The sequence below is a fragment of the Bactrocera dorsalis genome, chromosome 2 (assembly GCF_023373825.1).
Source record: "Bactrocera dorsalis isolate Fly_Bdor chromosome 2, ASM2337382v1, whole genome shotgun sequence".
NCBI classification, from domain to species: Eukaryota; Metazoa; Arthropoda; class Insecta; order Diptera; family Tephritidae; genus Bactrocera; species Bactrocera dorsalis.
In genome coordinates, this window is record NC_064304.1 from 30,170,220 (window position 1) to 30,193,804 (window position 23,585).

The 23,585-nt window shown below is 31.5% G+C and overlaps 1 protein-coding gene across 4 annotated transcripts in view; it reads left to right on the forward strand.

Moving 5' to 3' along the window:
• The window catches only part of LOC115066544 (ETS-like protein pointed), a 195,885-nt gene extending 174,928 nt beyond the window's left edge, over positions 1-20,957 (forward strand). For 3 of the 4 annotated variants that reach the window (XM_049450504.1, XM_049450507.1, XM_049450506.1), the window contains exons 6-8: positions 18,476-19,395; positions 19,701-19,858; positions 19,931-20,957. In XM_049450504.1, the coding sequence (XP_049306461.1) occupies positions 18,476-19,395; positions 19,701-19,858; positions 19,931-19,994 (1,142 nt within the window). In that variant the 3' untranslated portion in view covers positions 19,995-20,957. Of the gene's footprint in view, positions 1-9,359; positions 11,047-18,475; positions 19,396-19,700; positions 19,859-19,930 lie in introns of those variants that run through there. The other variant, XM_029552683.2, reaches the window with a different exon arrangement.
• The last annotated feature ends 2,628 nt before the right edge of the window (positions 20,958-23,585 follow it).

A 23,585-nucleotide genomic window follows, 5' to 3' on the forward strand; every position in this document is an offset into this window, starting at 1 on the left:
GCGTAGCATATGTTGGCTGCCATATTAAAAGGCACCCGTTAGCATTCGTGGCTACCAAGACGCCATTTCGAAAATTGAAAAACAGCTACGCGCACATAAACAAGCAAACATTCGAAAAAGTATATATGTATATGTACATACATACATACATATGTATATTAGAGTATGTTTATATGTATGTATATCTAACGCACCTCTGCTGACTTATCTAACCAAATGCTGCGCCATTGCTTAACTGCGTCGTAGCAATATTTCTTGCAGCAGCCTAGATTGCTAAAAAAGCACAAAACAAACAGAAAACAAGAAAAACGATCATCGACAGCGAATAGCCAGCCAATTCGCGTTGCTTTGGCGCCCACTCAAAAAACGCCTTAATAAATGCGAATATGTGTTGGTAAGCGCATATGTGAACCGGACCGTCAGCAAACGCCATTAGAGCATTATTCGACTTATTCGTGCGTTCATTCCCTCACACATACATACATATGTACATAAATACATATGCATATAAACCCATTCAAACATTCACTTCGCATAACCATGTTGCACCGTCTCCAGCAGCCGATCGTGTGATCTGTTTGCGCTTGATACGACGATCTATAGCGATCGATGTGAGCATAAGTGGGTTGATACAAGTTTATAAATATGTATGCATGTTTGTATAGTACATATGTAGCACATAATGTGTTCAGTTTGTATGCCTGTCATGTTTTGTGGGAACTGTGACCGAAGTGGGTAGCGCGCCTTAACCAATCGCCGTACAATTATGCATGTGAGTGATCGTGACGACGATCTTGGCGGATCATTTGCGCCGACTGGCCCATCACAGCTAAAGCGGCTTCGACATTTTACTATATATAGTATATATGTATGTGTGTATACATATAATATAATTTATTTTTATTTTTTTTTTGCTATTTCTTACTCTTGTCTCGTTCAGGTCGATTTTGCTCGAGCATAAACCGATTTCAGTAGAGACTTTTTATTTTGTGCCTTGTATGAGCAAGCTATACATATTTCTTGAATGGTGCCAATTTTGCGTCTTCTCGCTCGTGCACTAGCCTTTCTTGTTGTTTATATATGTACATATTTTTTATATACATACATACATATGTATATATAAATGTATAGCATGTGGTGTGTTGAAAAAAGCTCGCGTTCGCCGCATTGATGAACGTGGCAGCAGCGCTGATGATCTACCCACATTTTGGTACATTCGAAATTGCCATTTTTTCATATTTATCATTTATTTTTTTTCTTGTTGTTGTAGTGGTTTGCTCTTAATGTTATTCAGTTAGATTTTTTTGTTTTGCTTTGCGTCTGTTATCTTTGATTTGGTTTCGTTTTGTGGGCAGCTCGACGCTCTTATGTATCGCCATTTGATCTACACAAATTTCGCACACACACACATACTCGTAGGCATTCGTACAATAGTCGCTATAAGCAATGTTTGGCCTGTTCAATTCGCCGCTGATGATTTTCTTCTGCTCCTCGTTTGCGTTTGCTTTTGTAAAATTAATTTGTGCTTAAAAAGTTTGAACTATGCTGGCGTTTTTTGCGTTGAATTGACATTAATTAAGCAATAGTTTCTGTTTTCTTTGCACAATCTCTGACTTGCTTGTGTGTGTTGATCGATGGCGTGCCCACAGGCACACGCACACACGCGCATAATGAACTATTGTTGTCTTTACATATGTACATATGTATGTCTGTGATTTTCGCTGCTGCCTTGTGCCATTTTGGCTATTTTAATTTTCTTTGCATAAAATTTTTGCAAATTTGCGTTGATTAATGGGTTTCTTGTATAGCGTGGCGAATAATTTTCGACTGATTTATCTCATTTCTTAACAAATACTCGTAATGTATGTACATATATATGTACAGCTGTTTGTGTTTTCTTAATTAAGATTTGGAAAAAAATATGTGCATATGTGCATATGTATGTGTGCACGTGATGCGTATAATTGAAGAAACTAATGCCTTTTCTTGTGCTCTCACCAAATAGTAATTTTTTGTTCGAAGATTTATACAATTCGAAGATATTTATCACAGCCTTTGTGCTCATTTTGTGAAATAATATATTTCTTTGCTTTATTTATTAGTGAAATATCCATATATTTTGCTTCTTTTCTTTTTTAATTAACTACATATTTCGTTCTTCTTATAAATCTACTTTGTATATAATATTTTTTATATATGTAAATAAAATATAGTAATAAAAATAATTTTAAATTTTTTTTGGAAAATATGTGAAGTTAACTTTGCTCTAAACTAATAGCTAGCAGTTGAATAAATTTTCTTGCTCCTTCCATCATATATAGCTCTCACAGAAACACTGATTTTTAGATTAAAAAAAAAAAATAAATAAATTTTGCACAGCAATAATCAATAAAATTATATAATTTGTAACCTGAAAATATCAAAAATAATAATTCATAATTTTCAAGGTCAATATTTCAAGAGTTTAACTTTTTCGGTCTTATGCTGGATTCGTCAACAAATATTTTCAATGTTTTTAAGTTCAAAATTAAAGAAAAAAAAAAACAAATTAAGTATTTGCCTAAAAATTAAAACAAATATAATTATTAAAGGCAAATATAATAATATTATTAAAAAATAATAGTTATTAAAAATAATATTAAAAAAATAATAACTTAAAATAAAAACAATAATTAAAATAATCAATCAATTCGATCTCAGAAGTTGGCCATTAACACAGTTTTTAGGTTAAAAACAGATAAAGCAATTTTTTACTGTAAATGTTTATAAAATTGTATAATTTTTAACTAAAAAGTAACGAAAATGAAAATTCGAAATTTTCAAGATCAAGATTCCAATATTTTTAGTTATTTTTTACGACTTATTTTGGATTGGTCAATAATTTTTCCAGAGTGTTTAAGCTAAAAAAAAAATAAGTTTCGGCGTTCCTTTAAAAAAAATAATAATATTTAGGTCATTTTTAAGTTAGAAAACTAAAAATTAAGCAATTTTTCGAATTAATCATTAATAAAGTTATACGATCTTAAACCGAAAATATCGATAATTTATAACTTTTATACCATAACAAAAAAAAATGTCAAAACTCGAAGCTTTAAAAGCTTAAGCTTTTTAGTTTTATTCTAGATCGATCAAAATCTTTTTCTGAGCTTTAAAGCAAAAAATAAGTTTTTGCTTTCAAATAAAAGAATAATAATTATTGGTCTCAAAAGTGTTTAGTAACGCGATTTTTAGGTTAAAAAATGCATAAAGCAGATTTTCACTTTAAAGATAAAAAAAATATATTTGTTTGTGAGCTAAAAAAATACTGAAAATCGAATATTCATACATTTAAGGTCTGGCTTTTCAGCCTTACTCTGGATCGATATTGTTACATTTTTAAGTTCTGTGCAGTCAAAATTAAAGCCTTAAAAGTTTTTTTGTTCAAAATAAAAAGAAAATTGAAAAGTTCGTGGCCGTCACAACATTTTCGAACTAAAACCAAAACATACTTTTGAATTAATTAGCATTGCATATATTTTTTTAGATGCCTATAATGATTTTTAGTCTTAATTTTAAAATAGATGAAAATTGCTAGTAAAAGTAAAAAAAATTACATATAAAAAAAAAATATTTTTCTTAAAAAAAAATTAATAAATAAGAAAAATATTTTTTAATATTTTATTTAATTATTAAATTTTTATTAAAAAATATTTCTTATTATTTATTACATTTTTATTTATTTATTAAATATTTATTAACTTTTTTTATTTATTAAATTTTTATTAAAAAATATATTTTTTTTAACTATTTTTTTATTTATTAAATAGTTATTATTTTTTTATTTATTTAATAAATTGTTTAAAAATATTTTTTTAACATAAAAAAATTAAATTCAAGTTAATTAAGAAAACAAATAATTTAATATTTTTTGCTTTGACTGTTTGCACTTTAAAAAGTTCGAGTTCAAAAGAAATAAATATATTTTCCATGCCAACTAGTTTTTTGTGACAAAACTTAATTAATTTAATGTAAAACGGTTTTCTTTCAAATATGTCTGAAAAAATAAATAATTACAGCTGTTTCCTTCGCATTGAGACAAATAGAGTTGAAAACAAACAATAATAATCAGTTACAATATATTTCTTTGAATATGAAATTATCTATAAAAACGACTTTTTTATAATGAAAACTTATAAATGCAACAAAGTGTTTATTTTTCTGAAAAATCATATTCTCCAAGCAACGTTTTTTACTGAAAACTCATTTTTCCCACGAAGACTGAAATAGTAAATTGCCTTTCGAAACAAAGTGACCAACTTTATTACCACAACAACAATTCCTCACAAGCTCGTATTTATAGAGCATTTGAAAAAAAGCAAACCAGTATTGGAAACCTTAGACCTAGCAACCCATAAACTTTATCTGTTATCATAAATCAATTTATATGCGTTTATGCATATATGAGTTTTTCTAAGTAAAATAATCATATGTAAGTAGCAATTAATTAAAAAACGATATCAGTTGCGCTTCATTTGAATATCACAGAAATATGCATATTTCTACAAGCTTTTTCTTAGCTCTAGCACGCCTTACATTCCCTTAGCAATGCGCGATAAGCGTTTTTCGCGAATAGTTTTGTTCACTTTACGTTGATAAAAACACTCGTTGTATTTTTTTCAACTGAAAAGCGCTGGCGTCCGAATATAAATTGTTTTCCACTGCAATATTTATTTATTTACAAAAAGCATATTAGATTTCCATACAAAGTTGCTAACGCGGAAGTGGCGCTTCATTAGAAGTGCAAAGGAATTACAATGTGATTACAATTTGAAATCACAAAAAAATTCGTCTCAAGTTTTTAGAAAGTTCACGCCTAAGAAATATACACATTTGTATCATTAAATAGGCACATTTATATATTGATCTGTTTCCGGTTGAGCTATTGGCGATTTAATACCTTTATAAAGTGTTTAAAGTGTTTATAAAAAGACATAGACATACATATTGACATAGAAAAATTATTTTTGTTTTTTAATCATGTAACTTAATAATTTATATTCTGCAATTTTACTACATTGTATTACTTAGTTAACTGCAGAAGTTATACAAATAAGTCACAATTTTTTTAATGACATCTTCAAGGCAATACTGGCAGCAATGACAAAACCTTTGCTACATATTCAATTCATATGCACATGTGTATACTTGTATATGCCGGATTTACTCCAAAACCTTCAAACTTGGCCTACGGCAGCTTTTCACATTTTAGGGTATGTTAAATGCTCTCGATTCAAGGTGTCTGGATCAAGTGGCATATGTTAAAATATTAGCTAAGGTAATGTTGTCGTAGGCCTAATTGAGATTCTGAGCTGGTCTATTCAGTAAATTCAACTCAATTCTATACAAAATCTAAGGACGGCCAGCCAATTCGACAGAATTTTGGAAAAAGCTACTTTTGAACTTTGTCAGTATCACATAGATTCCTTTGTGGTATAATATTCGGAAAAAAAACAACCGAAGTTATGCGCTGAAATATGAATTCTTTTTTTCACTTTAATTGTATTGAGAGTGTAATATTTTTAATCGTTTTCTATCACCTAAAATGTTTCTAAAATTATATTTTACAATAAATCAACCATGTTGTCAGTCAAGGTCTTAAAACCAAACCAATAATTTAATAATTTCTATAAATAAAAGACGTTTTCACATCTTAACCTCAAAAAGTTACGAACAAGGTCTTTTAAAAACCATTTTGAAACGGTTTTGAATTTCCTTTACGTTTTTAAGCCACATATGAGTTTTAACAGAACCAAAATAACAACAAATTTGTTTTTTGTAAGGTTAGTCGTAGTAGTAGGGTTAGTCTGGTAGGCCAATGAGCCACGCATAGACCAGTTTTGGTCTTTTGCGATACAAGATGGAGTTCAGTTGCTAAATCCATGAGATGTAGTCATCCTTTTAAAAGTCTAGTTTCATTAATAATACATTTTTGTAAATTTTCTGAAAATATTTTTTTATTTGTTAGTCAACATTTATGTATTTTTTGTTTAAAAAATCTTGGATTAAAAATCCCGAAAATAAAAATTTCATTTTTAAGCCAAAATGTATGGGGTTAAAATTTCTAAGAGTTTTGAAAATGCAAAATCAGAATTAGAAATCAAGTTTTCAACTCAAAATCAGTATTAAAAACTCATAACCTATAAATCGTTTCAATGTGTAAGTTTGCCGATGACTATGTACTCTAAGTTCTCGAAGATAATGGTTAAAACATGAAGTACGCAAGTGCGTAAAAATTCGAATTCAAAAACTTAACTTTTTTAATTTATATTTCAATTCGTTATTTGAAATAAAAAAATAATTTTATATTCAATATTATATTAAATTGGCTAGAAATTAGAAAATTATTTTTAATACAGCTTTGGGCATTAAAAAAAAGTTTATCGAAAAATTAATTCAAATATACTTTATGCATTATTTGTAAACTTCCTTCTGGTAAAAATAAAAAGACCAAACATTTTTATTAAAATATTCAATCATAGAAAATTTTTAATGAAATTATTTCTTTTTAAGAAATTCTATAGAAACTATAATATCCTTTTATATAGAGTAGTATAGCCATTTGTAGAAGTAGTCTGCCGCAAAATGCATATTTCCATATACACATAATAAGAAAATATGTACATACATACAAACGTACATAGATGCGCACATGTGTATGCATTTACTATGCATGTATGCACTTGCAAATGAGCTGCAGAAACACTCATACGGCACAGATGAAATCCCGATTGCAATTCAAATCAAACAGACTAAAGTGAAATGAGCAATCCGACAAAATATAGCAATATCAGAGCAAAAGCAACAAAAGCTAAAGCACCAAAGAAGATAACCAAGCGATTTGCCACTTGTATGGCAAGCGCTTAATGTCCAATAAACACACAGCGCAAACGCTCACAACAACCATCCAACTCAAACGGCCGAGAGTCAGCATGGGAAATTCCTCCGCACACGAGATTTGAGTGAATATTCATTTTCAAGTTCATTCCGGTCGTGTGGGCATGCACAAATACCAATAAGCAGATGATTGGAGCAAAGGCAAAACCACCACCAACAAGCGGTGGTAGTACACACACACACACACACACATACGCACACACAGGGGCTCGCGTACGATTAGTGAACTCAGAGCAACGGCGACTGCTACCAATTGAGCGCTCGAGCGATGAACACGGCTAACAGAGTGCAAACCAAGCAAATAACAAGCAATAACAATTACAACAAACACACATATTGAGCGCATTTAGGCGCACAGTAGCAGCTTATGGAGGCAAGGCAGAAAGGCAAGTTGACGTTGAAGGCAGCGACGGCGGCGGCGCATACACCAGCGCAAACAACTTCTACACCCAAAGGCAGCAACTTCAGTTGTAAAACGGATGTCGAATGTTACAGAGGTACGGCACGGACGATACCTCGACGGACACAAGCGTAAAAACGTAGTAGAAACCACAAACGGCAGCACCACGCACATACACACATGCAAAGTGTGCGATCAGTGCGAGTATAAAATAATTAAAAAACAACTACAATAAATATTCAAAAGTGTTGTGCGCATTCATTGACTGATGCTTTGGTTTGGTGAATGTGAATTCGCGTTGAAAATTCGTTAATTGACTGGATTACGCTGACAAGTGAGATCGCGCCAGAGGATCGCTCAATAACACAGTTAGCGAATAACAACTAACATACAAAACAACAACAACACAACAAACAAACAAACATGCAGATTTATTAGCTGTGTAAATGATTCAGCAAGTGCATTAACTAAAAGCGTATTAAAAACGTTCACGAAAGAATTATCGCGATCATTAAGGATCTGTGCGACGAACATATTTGTACGCCAGTGTGCGAACTTAGTGATTTATGGCTAAAGCGTACAAGTGGCGAGCAGCTAGAGATTAAAAGCATAATAAAAACACAGCAGATATAGCAAAAGTATACAATTTTATATACCGATCTATATAGAAAACGAAACAAAAGCAACAAGTGATTTGTGCGCTGAATGGCCAAGAATTGTTTAAGATATTTGATTTTTTTCACTTATGCGAAAAATTGTGCGCATGTAGTGGGCGCGCGATCGCCTGTGAACTGATTGGCAGGAATCTAATGCGCAGAATAATAGCAAAATTTGATAAAAGTAAATAAATACACGTTGTGGTGTTTTCATAAAAACGTATGATCGTAGATTCTGGGAAAAAATTTTATCGCGGTTTAATTCAAAAGCAAAACAACACATGTACTATGTATAAGCTTTCATATAAAGTTGGATATTTATGTGCTTGTATATGCAAATCCAGCTAACGTTGAAGTGTACGTGCTAATTGGAGATCGACTGACGTGATCGTTCATAATCCCGACGGCAAATTGTAAGGCACATAAGAATTAGAAACAAAAAAATTCAAACAAATAACAGCAATAGCAAACAGTGGCAGTATAAAAAAAAACTAAATAATTAATAAAACTTTAATTTAAAAAAATTATTAAAGAATTAATAAAAACATGAATTTAAAAAATAGAAAAAACAATTTATTTCAAAATTTAAACTAATGCAGCAACATTAATAGAGTGGCAGTTAAAAAAATTTTGAAAAATAAATAATGGAAAAAAACGTTGGATAAAAACACAATAATAAAATGTGTATACAAATAAATAATAAATAAAAGAAATTATATCAAACTTGAAATTGAAATTTTTTGCAGTTGAAAAAAATAAAAATTTGTTATAAAAATAATAATTGGTATGAAAAATAATTTATGAAAAATAAAAAAAACTATTTAAATAAAAAAGCATACTTTGTAAAATATTAAAACAATTATTTTGTTAAAAAAAATTATTGGTTTATTTTAAAAAGAAATTTAAGCAAATTAATAAGAAATTTAATAAATAATAACTTTAAAATTGAAATAAAAAATTGTAACCTTTAAAAAAATAATGCTAAATAAAATTATATAAATTTAAAGAAATAAATGTTCTCTAAAAAGTAACAAATTGATATTAAAAAAACAATAAAAAACTAAAAAAACAAGCCTTGAAAAAATTTAAAAATAAAAACAATTCCTGAAAATGTTAAAATTAAATTAAAGAATTGAAATATCAAATAATAACAAATCAAAGAAATAAAACAGTTTAAATAAAAAAATTGAAAAAAAAATAAATAAAAAAATGTTCTTAGAAAAAAAATCTATATTATTAAACAATTGAAATAACAAATAATAACTAAAATTACAACAAATTAAAGAAATAAAACAATTTAAATTAAAAAAAAATTAAAAAAATAACACTTCCAAAAAATATTTAATTTATATTATCAAATAATTCAAATAGCAAACAGTTAAACACAATAATAACAAATGAAAGAAATAAAACTATTTATATAAAAAGTTTAAACAAAAGTGAAAAAAATATAAAAAAATAACAATTTGGACTATGCAACAAAGAAATTAAAGCAAATAATTTTCCTAAAATATGTTAAAATTATTTATAAAAAGATTAGAAAATTTAATAAAAAATTAAAAAAACACATATCTAAATGATAAATAATTTATTGATTCATTTTGAACAACAAAATAAAAAGTGCTAACAATAAGTGAAAAAATCAACGCAAACAAGCAACTAATACACGTGACTGCAAATAAACTGCAACCCCTAAACACAAAATTTGTGCGAACTTTCCAAACAACAAACCCAAGAACCCAAATAAATCAGAAATAAATTGGCAAACTCGAACTCAATTGAAATAATTACAGTGAAGCACACTCAATTGCATTCAATATCAATTCTTTGCAAAATCAGAAACACAAATCCGCCCAAAAACGAAATTAAAAATTCATTTAATTGAAAGCAGCGAGCAGGAAAAAGACTTCACAACGATCGCCGCACACAATCTAAACGCCGACGTCAATGACGAGCAATTTCCCAATAAACAATTTGAAAATTTCTCATTGCCGTCGTTGCCCAGCCATAGAAGAAAACGTGAAGACATGCCGCCCTCTGCGTTCCTAGTTGGTTCCACCATTTCGACAACAGCAAAGACAGCAGCAGCAGCAGCAACAGCAACAGCAACGAGTAGCAGCAGTAACGGCATTTGTAACGCACGCAGCACACCAACAAAATATACGATTTTGACGCCAGCAACAACACCGAAACTGCTGTCGCCGATAAAGAACACATCGTCGACTTGTTCTTCGCCATCGCTATCGCCACAAGCATTGCAAGCGCGTTACGCGGCGTGTAGCCCCACCAGCGCACACAAATACATTAATAATAACAACAATAACCACAACAATAATAACAATTGTCAAACAGTACAAAATTACAATTACTTAAGTGCTACAACACAACAACAGCAACAACACCAACAACAGCTGCAACAGGATCAGCTGGAGCAACAATATTTGCAATTGCAACAGTATCAGGCACAGCAGCAATTGAAGCGATCAACGCCACAAAAAATGGTGCTGCAAAGCTATGAAAATTACACCTCCTACCATTTGCCTGCCCATCATCAGCACGCTGCGCATGCGTTGACGCATCAGCTGTCGTTGCCACAGTCGCATCAGCAACATCAGGCGCAACAGCAGCAGCAGCATCAACAACAGGCGCAACAACACCAGCCGCAGTCACAACATCAGCAGCAAACGCATCAATATCAGCAACAATCGCCGCAACATCAACAGCAGCAACAACAACAACACCTGCAGCAGCAAGGTTTGCAGTCGATGACGCAGCATCATCGTTTGTCGGGCGGCAGCACTGGCAGCGCCTCTGTTAGTTCCTCGTCATCGTCCGGCGGCGCCTCGACGACCGCTGCTGGCCTCGGTGGCGGCAGCACGTCCGGCTTGAGCACAGCCGCTTCGTCGTTGCTTGACTCACCGAATCCTACCGCCTCGTCGCTCGGCATTGGCTACTTCAATGACATGGCCACCAATTATGTTGGTGACTATTCCTCGCCACATCATCCAACCGCGAACTCATATTACACCGACATCGATGCGAATTTCTTTAGCCAAGGTAAACATTTAGGAAGTTTAATTCATCGTAGTCCTTGTGGGAGTCGAAATTTATTTAATTGTCGTGATAAAAAGCGATGTGCTTGATGAATGCTTTGAAGGAATTTATTCTGTTCTATTATTTAATCCTCTCCAAATACTACATACGTTGTTGTGCTATCTTAAAAATTATTCTATTAAGATTCTCGTTCAGCACGAAATGTGATATACAAACCCATATACATATGATTGATAAATAACTGTTATATCCGTAATAATGGCTAACATATAATTTCTTTAGATTTTCTAGTTAAATCGAACTGTGAACTCGTGAATCTCACTTTTCAAAACTTTTTTGCGATCTCTGTTTAGGAAACCGCGAAACCTTCATTGTAGTTCAAGGTTCTTGCCGTTCTCTATTATTTTTCAACTTTGTTATTTTTTTATGTTAGGATCTAGGGGCTTATAATAAATATTGCAATATTCGAAATTATTATGTGAAATATGGTTTTCTAAAAAGAGAAAATAACGAAATATTCTTGAATATTGTGTTTTGCGGATTATATAAGGCATATTTCTACATTTTTTTCACGAGAGAAATTTGACTTGAACACTTTTGAGGACAAAGCCATTTGAAACCCTGATTTTTTTCAATTGCTCAGCTATTACCAGATTGAAATTGAAATATCTCGGTAGACATCATTATCGTACATAGCCTTAAATATTTGTGGTAAGCTCAAGATGCTTCGTCAATCTATGTAAGAGGATCTGTTGATCCACTTTTGGGCAAAGAACTAACATCTGGCCAAGTGAGATCCATCGATTGTGATCAACCCTACGACCTGTATCGTATTAACCAAACCTATCCATATCTAGTAATTCAAACTGCTTTTTAATAGCGAAAAATGCTTCCTGACTTTGAAATTTTTTTTTTGTATTCAAAAATAAAAATGGATAATTCAATGACATGCCTACAAAAATTCCCAATTTTTTTTAAAAACTTCAAATTTTTTAAACAACATCCCGTTAACGTCTGTGAAATAATGCTTTCCGACTACCAGGATGTCATGAAGCGTATTATTACTGGCGTTGAGTCTTGAATCTATGTTTATGACCCAGAAACAGACAATCAATCGGACGAATATCGTGGCAAAGATGAGCCGAAGCCGAAAACCACGTCAAACAAGCGCTGTGTGACTTCTGGCTATTCAGTAAACTCAAACGACTGATCCGGGGCAATCGTTTTGAGTCAATTGAAGACACTAAATGTGCTGACTATTCCAGAAAATGACTTTAACAACTATTTCGAGGATTGAAAAATATTATATTGAGGCCAAGGGGGATTACTTTGAGGGGGACGACATATACTATATTTTGTGATACCACTAATTGTTTTTGGGAACACTGCCGAGCTCACAGACCTTAAATCCTCTTTAACTGGATATAAATCCGAGTCTGTTTCAATTACATAGACGCGACTGTACTGGGTATGAACACATGCTGTATCAATTAGAATACTTCAAGCTCTATTTTAGGTCACAAGAAATCGATTTAGTTCATTCTTCAAAGATGGTTGGTTCATGCGAAAGTACTTGTAAACAAATAATAAGTAAAATATCTAATATTCCCGGAGTAACCTTGAGCAGAGATGAATCATACTTTTTCACGCTCCGTCGCCATGCACCTATTTTTACACTGTACTTAGCATCCTTGCTATTACAAGTAACATTTTTGACTTCCGGAGTAATCTTAGACTGAGAAGATTTACCCCGTTTCACTCTCCCTTGCTTTGCACCTCATTATATCCTGAACTCAGCATCCTTACTTTTGCAAATATTTAAGATTCGTCTAAAAATTTGTACAACTACAAATATCCGGTGGAGCCCACACATACATACACGCAGAAACGAGCTTAAGCATGAAATACCAAACAGAAGGAAACTTTAATTAAAAATCCTAGCTATTTATTGTCTAGCTTATACAAATACAATACAAATTTGATAAGACACTTAATTAGTACAATCTATTTGACACCTCTACGCTAATGAAACACGCTCACGCCTACGGCTGTCAAAAGTTAAACGCTGACAACTTTAGCAGCAGAAGACAAGCATGGACTGTCTGTCTGTCTTCAATACCACTGAGCACCACACTAAGCGCATAGCAGTAGTGGCCGATGCCGATGCCGCCGCTGTGGCATGGAAAATTAATATTGACATCAAAGCGAGATTTCGTGTTGCATGCCACAAATATGCTAAAGTGAAATGAAACGAAACTTTAATTATGTGCTCAGCAACGCGCCGCGGCTGGTTGCAACTTAATTGCGCACTAACGAGGGTGTGAACTTGTGATAAATGTAAATATAAATAAGCGCAAAGCACACGCATACACACACACACATTCAACTAAATGGAAATACTGTTATGCATGCCCGTTTAAATTTCGAAAATGTGTGCGTGTATGTATGTATGTATGTGTATTTTGGCGCTTGTGGGCCACAAGACGCTCGGGATGAGTGAAATGTTGCGCTGCTCGAGTAATTAAATTGCAATTTATTTAAATTCCCAGGCACAGGCGTTCATTTGCAACAGCAACAGCAACAACAAGAACACATTTCGGTACATTACAACAATAGCTGTGTATGTGTGTGTGGTTGAGTGTGTGCGCCTGTGGGTGGCTATTAAATACAAGCAGGCATGCATATGAGGGTTGCGCCAGCGCGATTTTTACACCAACAAGTCAATGTGTGTGTACTTACAAATGTATGGCAACCACAGTGACATTGCCGCCGTGCGACCGCAGCTCGGTGAATCAACAAGTCGCTGTTGCTTTGTGCTGCCCGCATTTTTTTTTCAGTTCCTTTTTGCTTTTTGCCTGAGCGCGCAATTGGCACCCCGCCGCCGGTTTGGTTAAGTGGCTGTGATTTTACGAGCATGTACATATGTATGTATGTATGTATATTGTCATATGCCTAACTAAGCCTATTATTTGGGCATTTTTGTTGATGATTTGTACCGTAGAGTGGCTCTTTAGAATATCGCTACGCTCTTACGCTATTTATTGTGCCTTGATTAAGTGTCCGATTTTAATGAATTTTGAATTGAATTTAACTAAGTATTATTTTTCGCTGGAACAATGAAGTATTGAAATAAAATCTTTTGGGGAATGAATGACAACTGGCAGTCTAAGTACTTCAGCTAACTTAAATTAGAATTAATCGGTTGGAAATGCATTTTAAGTGGGGGAAATTGTCGTAGTAATTTTATGTAGTGGACCATAGTTCATCTCAAAATTTAGCTCAATTTTAATTTATTTTTATTTTTTGTTTTTTTTTTTTTTTTGCAAAATTGGTTTCGATTTCCGTCTTAGTATTGGGATTAATTTATGACAAGCATTTTAGAAATTGAACAAGAGCTTTCTAATTGCCATTCATAACTTTGAATCAGGGATGAAGTGATGCGCAACTTATTCCAGTTTGAGATTGTTACAAAATGAGCGTTTTTTATAAAATTTTACTTTGTTGCCAGATCAGACCAAATACTAGTTTTTGTGTATTTAAATTAAAGCACCCAACATTTATAACGTTTATAAATTTAAATTTCGTGTTTCCTTAATTTTAAGTTTTTTACATTTTCATTGGCGAACTTGCAAGGCGGCAAGAATTCCCTCCATTCATATTTATTTTTGGTAGAATTTCAATCTGGTCGTTCCAGTCGTTCCTAATGTGAAATGTTAATACTATCAAAGTCGCTCTATCGTGAGTTGCTCTCTCATTCACAATGACAGGGAGTTGGGCACCTCTTTATCTCAGTTTTGAATTATGCCGTTACTCAGTTAAAAAAAAAATCGACAATATTAAGTATTTCGAATTTAATTACATTATTACTTAGCTAAGTTCTGAATATAAATCTTAAGACTCTCTATAAACGGCTAAGCTTGTGAGTTTCTTTTATAATAATATTGCCTCTTAAAATATGTTAGATCATTACACTATGTAGAAAATAATATACAGAAAGTTCTCATTCATAAAAAAAAAATTTGGTCACATTGGAGATCACTTTTTCGCATATTTTAACAATATTTTCGCTTACGAATCAGTTTGAAGCTACAATTTTCAGTTATAAATAACCGAATACACTGAGAAAGAATGATATAGTTTTTCATAAATCTGTTGTTGCGAAAAAAAAATTAAACCACAAATTAATCACAAAATCAGCAGATATTCATTCTGCGTAAATCGGTGATTCTTTTGCCTAAATTTTGTACTGCATTAACTAACTGACTTCTCACTAACTGGAAGTTTACGTGTCAGGTATTTCCAACAGTAAAAAAAAATATTAAATTTTCTCGATATACAAATTATTTTATGTTATTAGCAAGTTAAGATGCCTGACAGTTAAGATACTTTTCTGCTCAAAATTATTACAAATCCTAAAGCCAAATAAACATTGATTATAACTATAGATGGATGCAGTAATGTAGAAGGATATATGTATATTCCTTAGATCATTGGCTGACAAATACATATGTATGTATATCTAAATAAGTCGCGTGAAAATTTCAAGTCCATCTATTTGCTTATGCATTCAAATCACCTCCAAAAGCACTTTTGTGGCAAAAATATTTACCACAAAAGTTCGAATTTTCCCAGCAGGGGTTATGGCGTTAATATTCTCCATGCACCCCATCAAGTGGGAGGAGTGTTCTGTGCCTCATTGCTTCATCTCCACCATACAACGCGTTGTGTCCGTTGTATGCCAGTTTGTATGCAAGTGTGAGCCCGTCAGTGATTTCACATCTCTACAACAACATGCCGTATCTGCGCAGTATCGAAAGCAGATTATACCCCTAGAACACAAAAAAACAAAAACAAAAAAGTTTCACGCTCTGCGCGCAACAGACAGAGACAGTCGGCAGCAGGCGTTATGCGAGCTGCTTGGGCATAACGAGTTGTTCCATTCAAGCGCTCGCACCGATATGTGTGATCAGCAAGCAGGCTGTGAATTAACGCTTCGCTTGTGAATGAATAAATGCAACTGGATTTGAATGAATGGTTGAAAGCGCTCGCCGCTTAACTGAGCAGCTAACTCAGTGACGTTTGTGAGCCAGCGGCTGAATAAATCTTTCCTTAAATAATTCTCATATTCAACAGGTTTTGAACAACAATTTCTTTTGCATTACTGTATTTTTACATTCATACATATATTATATTTATGCATGTGTGTATTTGTACATTTTCCATATTATTGGCGCTCAACTGCGCTCTGACGCGCCAAGTATGAATGAACGCTTGCCCACCTTTCACAGTTTCACAGTTGCCCAGCTATGGCCTGTGGGAGCAATATTGGCGCAATGCGCTCTTCTCACACTCGTTTATGCTCCCCACTACACGATAATCACGCGATTCATTTGCTCTGCTCGCTAGCAGCGCTGCTATTAGCCATTGCTTTTGTCATGTATGTACATGCCTGTGTGTTCGTGTTTGTGAATTCTGTGTTTTTGTTTTAGCAGCATTTGGAGCTCATTTTGTGTACGCTTTGTTTTTGTGTTGGTGTTGAGTGCGCTTTTGATTGGTTTTCGAATTTCATCGAATCAGCGCCGCAAATTAATGGGGCGCGAACGGTGCTCTTACGAGACAATGTTATGTTTGAGTTTAACTATTGAAGACAAGACAATTGAATGATGGGCACGCCTTCTGAGGAGACTGAAGCTGCAGAGATGTTTACTTGTGAACTTATGTACATATGTATATACATGAATGTATGTATTTCTTTTTATATTTTTTCTTTAATTTAGCGTGCTTGCAAATTAACCGTATGTACTTGTATGCATAAAATAAATGTGTATATGTATGTATGTATGTATGTATGTATAAAGAAATCGTAGAACAATTATATTTTAGGTTGGTTCATTTGAATGCATTTCAGTTGCGTTTATATGTGTTATAAACAAATGACAACACAGTGAAAAGAAGAAAAATGTATAAGAATATGTACATATGTATATTAATATGTACATATGTATATATGTACATATACATACATACATATGTACATATGTAGATATATATTGCATGTACATATTTACACGTATGCATAAATTTATATGTATATGACCCTCATTATGCATATTAGGCCTAAGGCAAAAAGCATTGCACGTTTTAGCTTACCTCGGTCTAATTTTTCTGCCTAGCACAAATGTGTTTTATAATGTCTTGCCAACTTATCTTAGACAATACGTGCATTTTGCTGCTTTTTAAATATTAGATAATGAAAAAAATAAATAAAAATAACAATAAAAGTCTAATTAAAACAAATATTAAAAATAAACGTACGCATATATTCAGACTATTTAGCTGTAGACACGGCTGTAGAGATTTGGAAAAGTAACTTTAAAACAAGAAAAAGCGGCTACAACGAAGCTTTAATACTCTACACAAATAAAAATATTTTGCTACCAAAACTTGATATTGATTGGTCAGTTTACGTGACAGCTATATGCTATAGTGTTCCGATCTAAACAATTTGCTTGCAGGCTATAGCATTGTTCTGAAGTATAATATAATATATGCCAAATTTCGTGGACATATCATTTAAAATAAAAATTTGTCCTTACAAGAACCTGATTTTTATCCATCAGTTTGTATGACAGATATGTATGTACATATCTGAACAATTTATTGAAAAATTGTAGTATAACTTTGGATAATAATCTATGCCAAATATTGTGAAATTTTTCGTTACACAAGAAGGATTTACTTACAAAAATAAAAATTTACAAAAACAAAAAATTTTTTAATCGACCATTTTTATGACAGCTATATGCATAGCATATATTGGAGGAACAAAGCGTGACCAAAACTTCACCTCGATATCTCAAAACCTGTGGTACTAGTAGTTGCAAATACAGACGGGCGAACAAACGGACAAAGCAAATTCCAATCGCCTCGTCACGCTGGTTATTTTTTATATCGTCGCCTAAAATGCAAATTAACATAACCTCACTTTTCGTAGGTAAGAAAAAGCGATCTAATTGAAAACACGCATTTTGAAACAAAATTTGAGTTTTGGTTATAAAATGGTTATATATTGGTTATCATACACTCAAACAAAATTTGAGTTTTGGTTATAAAATGGTTATACATAGGTTATTTTATCTGACAGCGATTTTCGATGTTTTTTGAAGATACATTGTTTTGCAGTTTAGATGGCGATGATCTCCAAAATTTTCTTCTGGGCGTTACAAACTACGTGGCAAATTTAATATACCCTGTTCAGGGCATTAACAATATTTCTATCTTCTAAACGTATTAAATTGAATACTTAAAATTAAATAAAGCGTATCATTTAACGTAATTTATTTTTTAATAATGAATTTAATTAAACAGAAGCTCTAATTTAATTTTACATGATCAAAAGCATTACAACAACAACATTTTTCTTTCATTCTAGGCTACAGCAGTAATCCGCACGATCACAGCAATAACAGCCCGCCCCCGCAAACGCAACAACAAACGCAAAATGCTAACAACAATGGCGGTTCGTTGCTTTCGCATGCGCAGCAGCAGCAACAACAACAACAGTCGCAACAAAGCAATCCCGCCGCCAACAGCAATGCGTCAGGCGTCAACGCCAACCAGTCGACCGGTCCGACGCCGAATCACAACAACAACAACAGTGCCAATATGAATTACATGCACGTGGCGTTACGAAACTCGGCCGCTGCGGCCGCACTCTACAGCCAACATCAGATGAAAGAGGAACCGGGCACACAGAACACCTCCTCCTATTCGAGTCTTGGCAGTGGCAGTAGTAACGGTCAAACCGATCCGGCTGATCTCTCTGTTTCATCCGTTTATGGTTTGCCACCACATCTGGCAGGTGCTGCCGCTGCGGCAGCTGTTGCTGCAGCCACCGGTGTACATTACGATGATAATGATTATCACAGCACGATCTCATCGCAAGAACATCCAAGTTATCAGGATAGCGGCGCCGATTTCTATGGACTTGCTGTGGCGAATAATGAACAGAAATACAATGCCTACGGACGCTCACCATTCCCCGATTCCTATGCCTCGGAGTATGGTTCGTACGATCCAACGCGTTTCTCTTCAATGAGCGGTCAGTCGCCGGCAGATCAATGGGGCGTGCATCATGCTGGGCAACATTCGGCCGCGTATATGAATACGATGAGTTTGGAGAAGGCACTCATGGGCGCATATCCCATGCAAGGTGGTGTGCCGTGCTTTACCGGCTCTGGGCCGATACAGTTGTGGCAATTTCTATTGGAACTGCTGATGGATAAGACGTGTCAGGGCTTCATTTCGTGGACTGGCGATGGCTGGGAGTTCAAGTTGACCGATCCAGATGAGGTGAGTTGTCGTGTTAGAGGAAATATTAATGTAAAAAATAAAGCATAGGGTTTGGAACGAAATTCAAAGTAGGAAAATATGAAGCGCAAGAGAAAAGTCTGTAGAAGACATGTATTTAGAGAGTTTTGAAGAGCAGGACTTAATATTTCATGCAGAGATACTGAGCGTTTTCCAATAAAAAAATTTAAAAATATATCTCAATTAAGAAGTTAGAAAGGAGGTTCGGTCTAGTTACATGAAGTATTATATTTCTAAAAATCTACAGTGAGCCCGTCAAAGCTAATGTATCCATTAAACATTTCCAGGTTGCTCGTCGCTGGGGTATACGCAAGAATAAGCCAAAAATGAACTACGAAAAGCTCAGTCGTGGTCTCCGCTATTACTACGACAAGAACATCATACATAAGACGGCAGGCAAGCGCTACGTCTACAAATTCGTTTGTGATCTACAAAACCTGATTGGGTAAGTTGTGTCATAGAGATGAGCGCATTGAGCACATTTTTTAATTATCTCCGTTTTCGTTTTGTATTACAGCTACACGCCAGAAGAATTATGTGCTAAATATGACCTCAAGACGGACAAGAAAGATGATGATTAGATTGCTGTTTGAGGGCTGAACGCCTAGGCGGTAAACTAAAGTTAGCTATGACTACAGCAACGAGCCCCCAAGCCAACCAACCCCACACGTACGCATACAAACACACACTCAAAGTGAACCTAAAGCTGTGCTTTAATTGCGAGTGCAAACTTGACAATGCCAAATGCTATGAGATCATCGAGCTCACCTCATTATTGGTTTCAAGTTCGCACATGTGGGCGTCCGCAAGTGGTGTGCGGTCGGGGGTTGCGGTGCATGGATGTGAATGTGGATTCTTCCAAATGTGCTTAATTTTCGAAAGTACACAGACACACATTATTTACACACACATACATACATATATAGAAGCATATAACATATACACATTTACAGTTGTAATTATATTTTAGTACGCAAACATATATGCATATACATATACCGTTATTTAAAGTATGTATTTGCTATTTTCTGTGCTTACTCATGTTTAAGTCATTTAATTATGAATTCAATTAATTTGTTTGAGGAGATTACAAGCTTACTTATATAGCATATGTATATACATACATATAACTGTACATAGTGTGCTAAGGAACACAAGTCGTGCGCACGAAAAATAAGAGAAACCCCTAATAATCGTGATCTTAATTTTAAGTTTGCACAACACTTTTACATTATTACATAACATATATAACGTACTCATAATTTATATAAAATATTGCAAATATTTAGTGAGAAACGAAAATATAATTTTAATGTTACTTTTCTAAATTAAATAGCTGTTAGTTATTAAAAATAAATTAAAAATCACAAAAACGTTGTATAAATTTCTAAATATGAAAATGCTTAAGTAAAAAAAATCAAAAATATCTAAGTTTTTTAGTGCCTAGTATGTTTATAAAGCGCAATTTTTCTTATAAGTTAATTTTAATTTAATGGTATATACTTTCAGAAAGTTGCTAAATTCAAAAGAAAATTTGGTTAAAAATAGAGAAAAATATTATTTTGAGTCATAGGAAAAATAAAAAGTTAAAATTAAATATATTGGAGGAAAAAAGTTATAATTTATTAAAAAAAAAAAAATAAAAATAAAAATAAAAATAAAGTAAAAGAAATAAATGTAAAAAATAATATAAAATTAAATCCAAATAAAATAAGACAAAACTATAAAATAAATAAGAAAAGAAAATTCAATTAAAACAAACCAAAAGGAAAATAAATTAAAATACAAATAAATTAAAAAACAAATAAAATAAGCAAATAGAAAGAAAAGAACATTAAATTAAAATAATTAGAAAAATTAATAAAATAAAATAAAGCAAAATGCTAAAAAAATAAAACTGAGCAATCCAACAGAAATAAAAAATTAGATTTAAATCATTAAATAAGAAAAAAAAAAGTAAAAATTATATAAATATAATAAAAAATCAATAAAATAACAAAAATTATATTAAATAAAATAACAGAACAAAAAATTAATTAAATGAAAACAATAAAATGTGTATTAATTTAAAATAATAAATAAATAAAATAAAAGCGAATGAAAGTAAGTAAATAAAAAAAATAGTTTATTATTAAAATAAAACTAAAACTAAATCATAACATAAAACAAAATAAAATTAAATTAAATAAAATTTATATCTTTTTTAAACAACATAAAATTAAATTAAATAAAAAATATATAAATTTTAAAGATAAAAAAATTTTAAAAATGTATATATGTTTTATTTAATTTAATTTTATTTTGTTACATTAAACTAAAACGAATTGAAATGGAAAATAAAATTATAATAAAATAAAAGAAAGAATAAATTAATTAAAAGAAAAAGTAAAGAAATTTAAAAATTTAATTTCAAAATAAAATAAAACCAAACTATAATAAAAAAAGATTAAATAAAAAAAAATAGATAAAAAAAAAATTAAATTAAAACAAAGTAAATTAAAGTAAAGTAAAAATTGAGATATGAAAAATAAAAAAAAATAAATACATGAAAAATAAAATAAATTTTAAACAAATTTATAATAAATTAAAATAAAATAAATCTAAAAAGTGCATAAAGCAAAATAAAATAAATTAAATTCGAAAATTAAATTAAAATTAAAAATTAATAAAATTAAATTTAGTGAAAAGACATAAATTAAAATACAATAAAAATAAACTATAACAAAAAAATAAAATTAAAGAAAACATAAAACTGATGGAAATTATATAAAAAAAATACAAAATAAAATTGAAGTAAAATAAAACAAATTCAAATATAAATTAACAGAAAAAATAAATTAAATTAAATTAAAATAAAATAAAATTAATTTAAATGAAAAGAATACAAGTAAAATTCTGAAAAAATAAAATGAAATATGTTAAAAAAGAATCGTCAAAAATATCTGTTATAATAAAAAATTGTTAAATAAGTAATAATAAACAAAATTAATAGCCGCAAAAATAATAAATTAATTAAAAAAAAAATAATATAAATAATAAACAAGTAAAAATAAAAAAACAAACAAAATAAAATTAATAGCCGTAAAACAATAAATAATCAAAAAAAGTAATAATAAAATAAAAATAAATAATAAAAAAGTAAAAAAAAATAATAAAAAATAAAAATCTTAATGAAAAAAATCACAAAATTCATAGTCTGGTTAAATAAAAGCAAAAAATAAGAATGAAAATAAATTTACAACAAGCTGTATGTTGAGTGCATATGCTCAAAACATGGTTACAAATAACATAGTATGGGCCATTTTTTTCAAAATCTAGTTAGCAGCCATCTGTCTAAGACACCGCAAACAGCCGGTATGTGAAAAAATTGATGTAGGTCAAAGTTCCAAAAATTATTTTTCACAACATTCAAAAATTAAAGAACAGCAAATTATCTATAGCAATGCCTGAATACTTATTTCCAAAGCGCTGCCGTGTCTGAGCTTGTAAATTTATATTTCTTCGAGTTTGAGCTAGATTGACTGGTTTATAAAAATTATATAATATATATAAATAAAAACTAATCGACATATGATGAGCTTTAAATTGGATGAACAAACATATGAACCGAGAAAATCCGAGATGTGTTTTTATAAAAAACTTTGCATAATGTGCAATTAAAACTATTTTGAAATTAATGAAAATGAAAAACAAAATTCTCACTTGCTTTGATATTTGTACTCAAAATTGCCATATACAAAAAAAAAACTTTGATACAATGAATATAATTACGTGCTAGTAATAAATTTAAATAATTTAAAATGGTGCAAATAATTTTGTAAAAAATTAGCACTATAGCAAATCGCTAAGCTATTGCACAACCATCACATTTGAACCCCAGTACCGTTAAAGAAGCTGCGCTGCAGTAAAAATAACAGTAATATTTTTTTTTGTTTATTTAATTTTATAAAAAAAAAACATACATTTATAATACATCAATTCTTTAAATAAAAAAAATTATTTATAACGGTGTGTACGAAATGAAAATAAATAATAAAACGAAAATCAAAACATCATAAGCACACATTGTGATTTATGTGACATTTATTTTGTTAAATAATAACAACAAAAAAAAATTAAATTTTTAAAACTTAAAAAAATAATAACAAACGCTTTAAAGGCTAAAAGGTTAC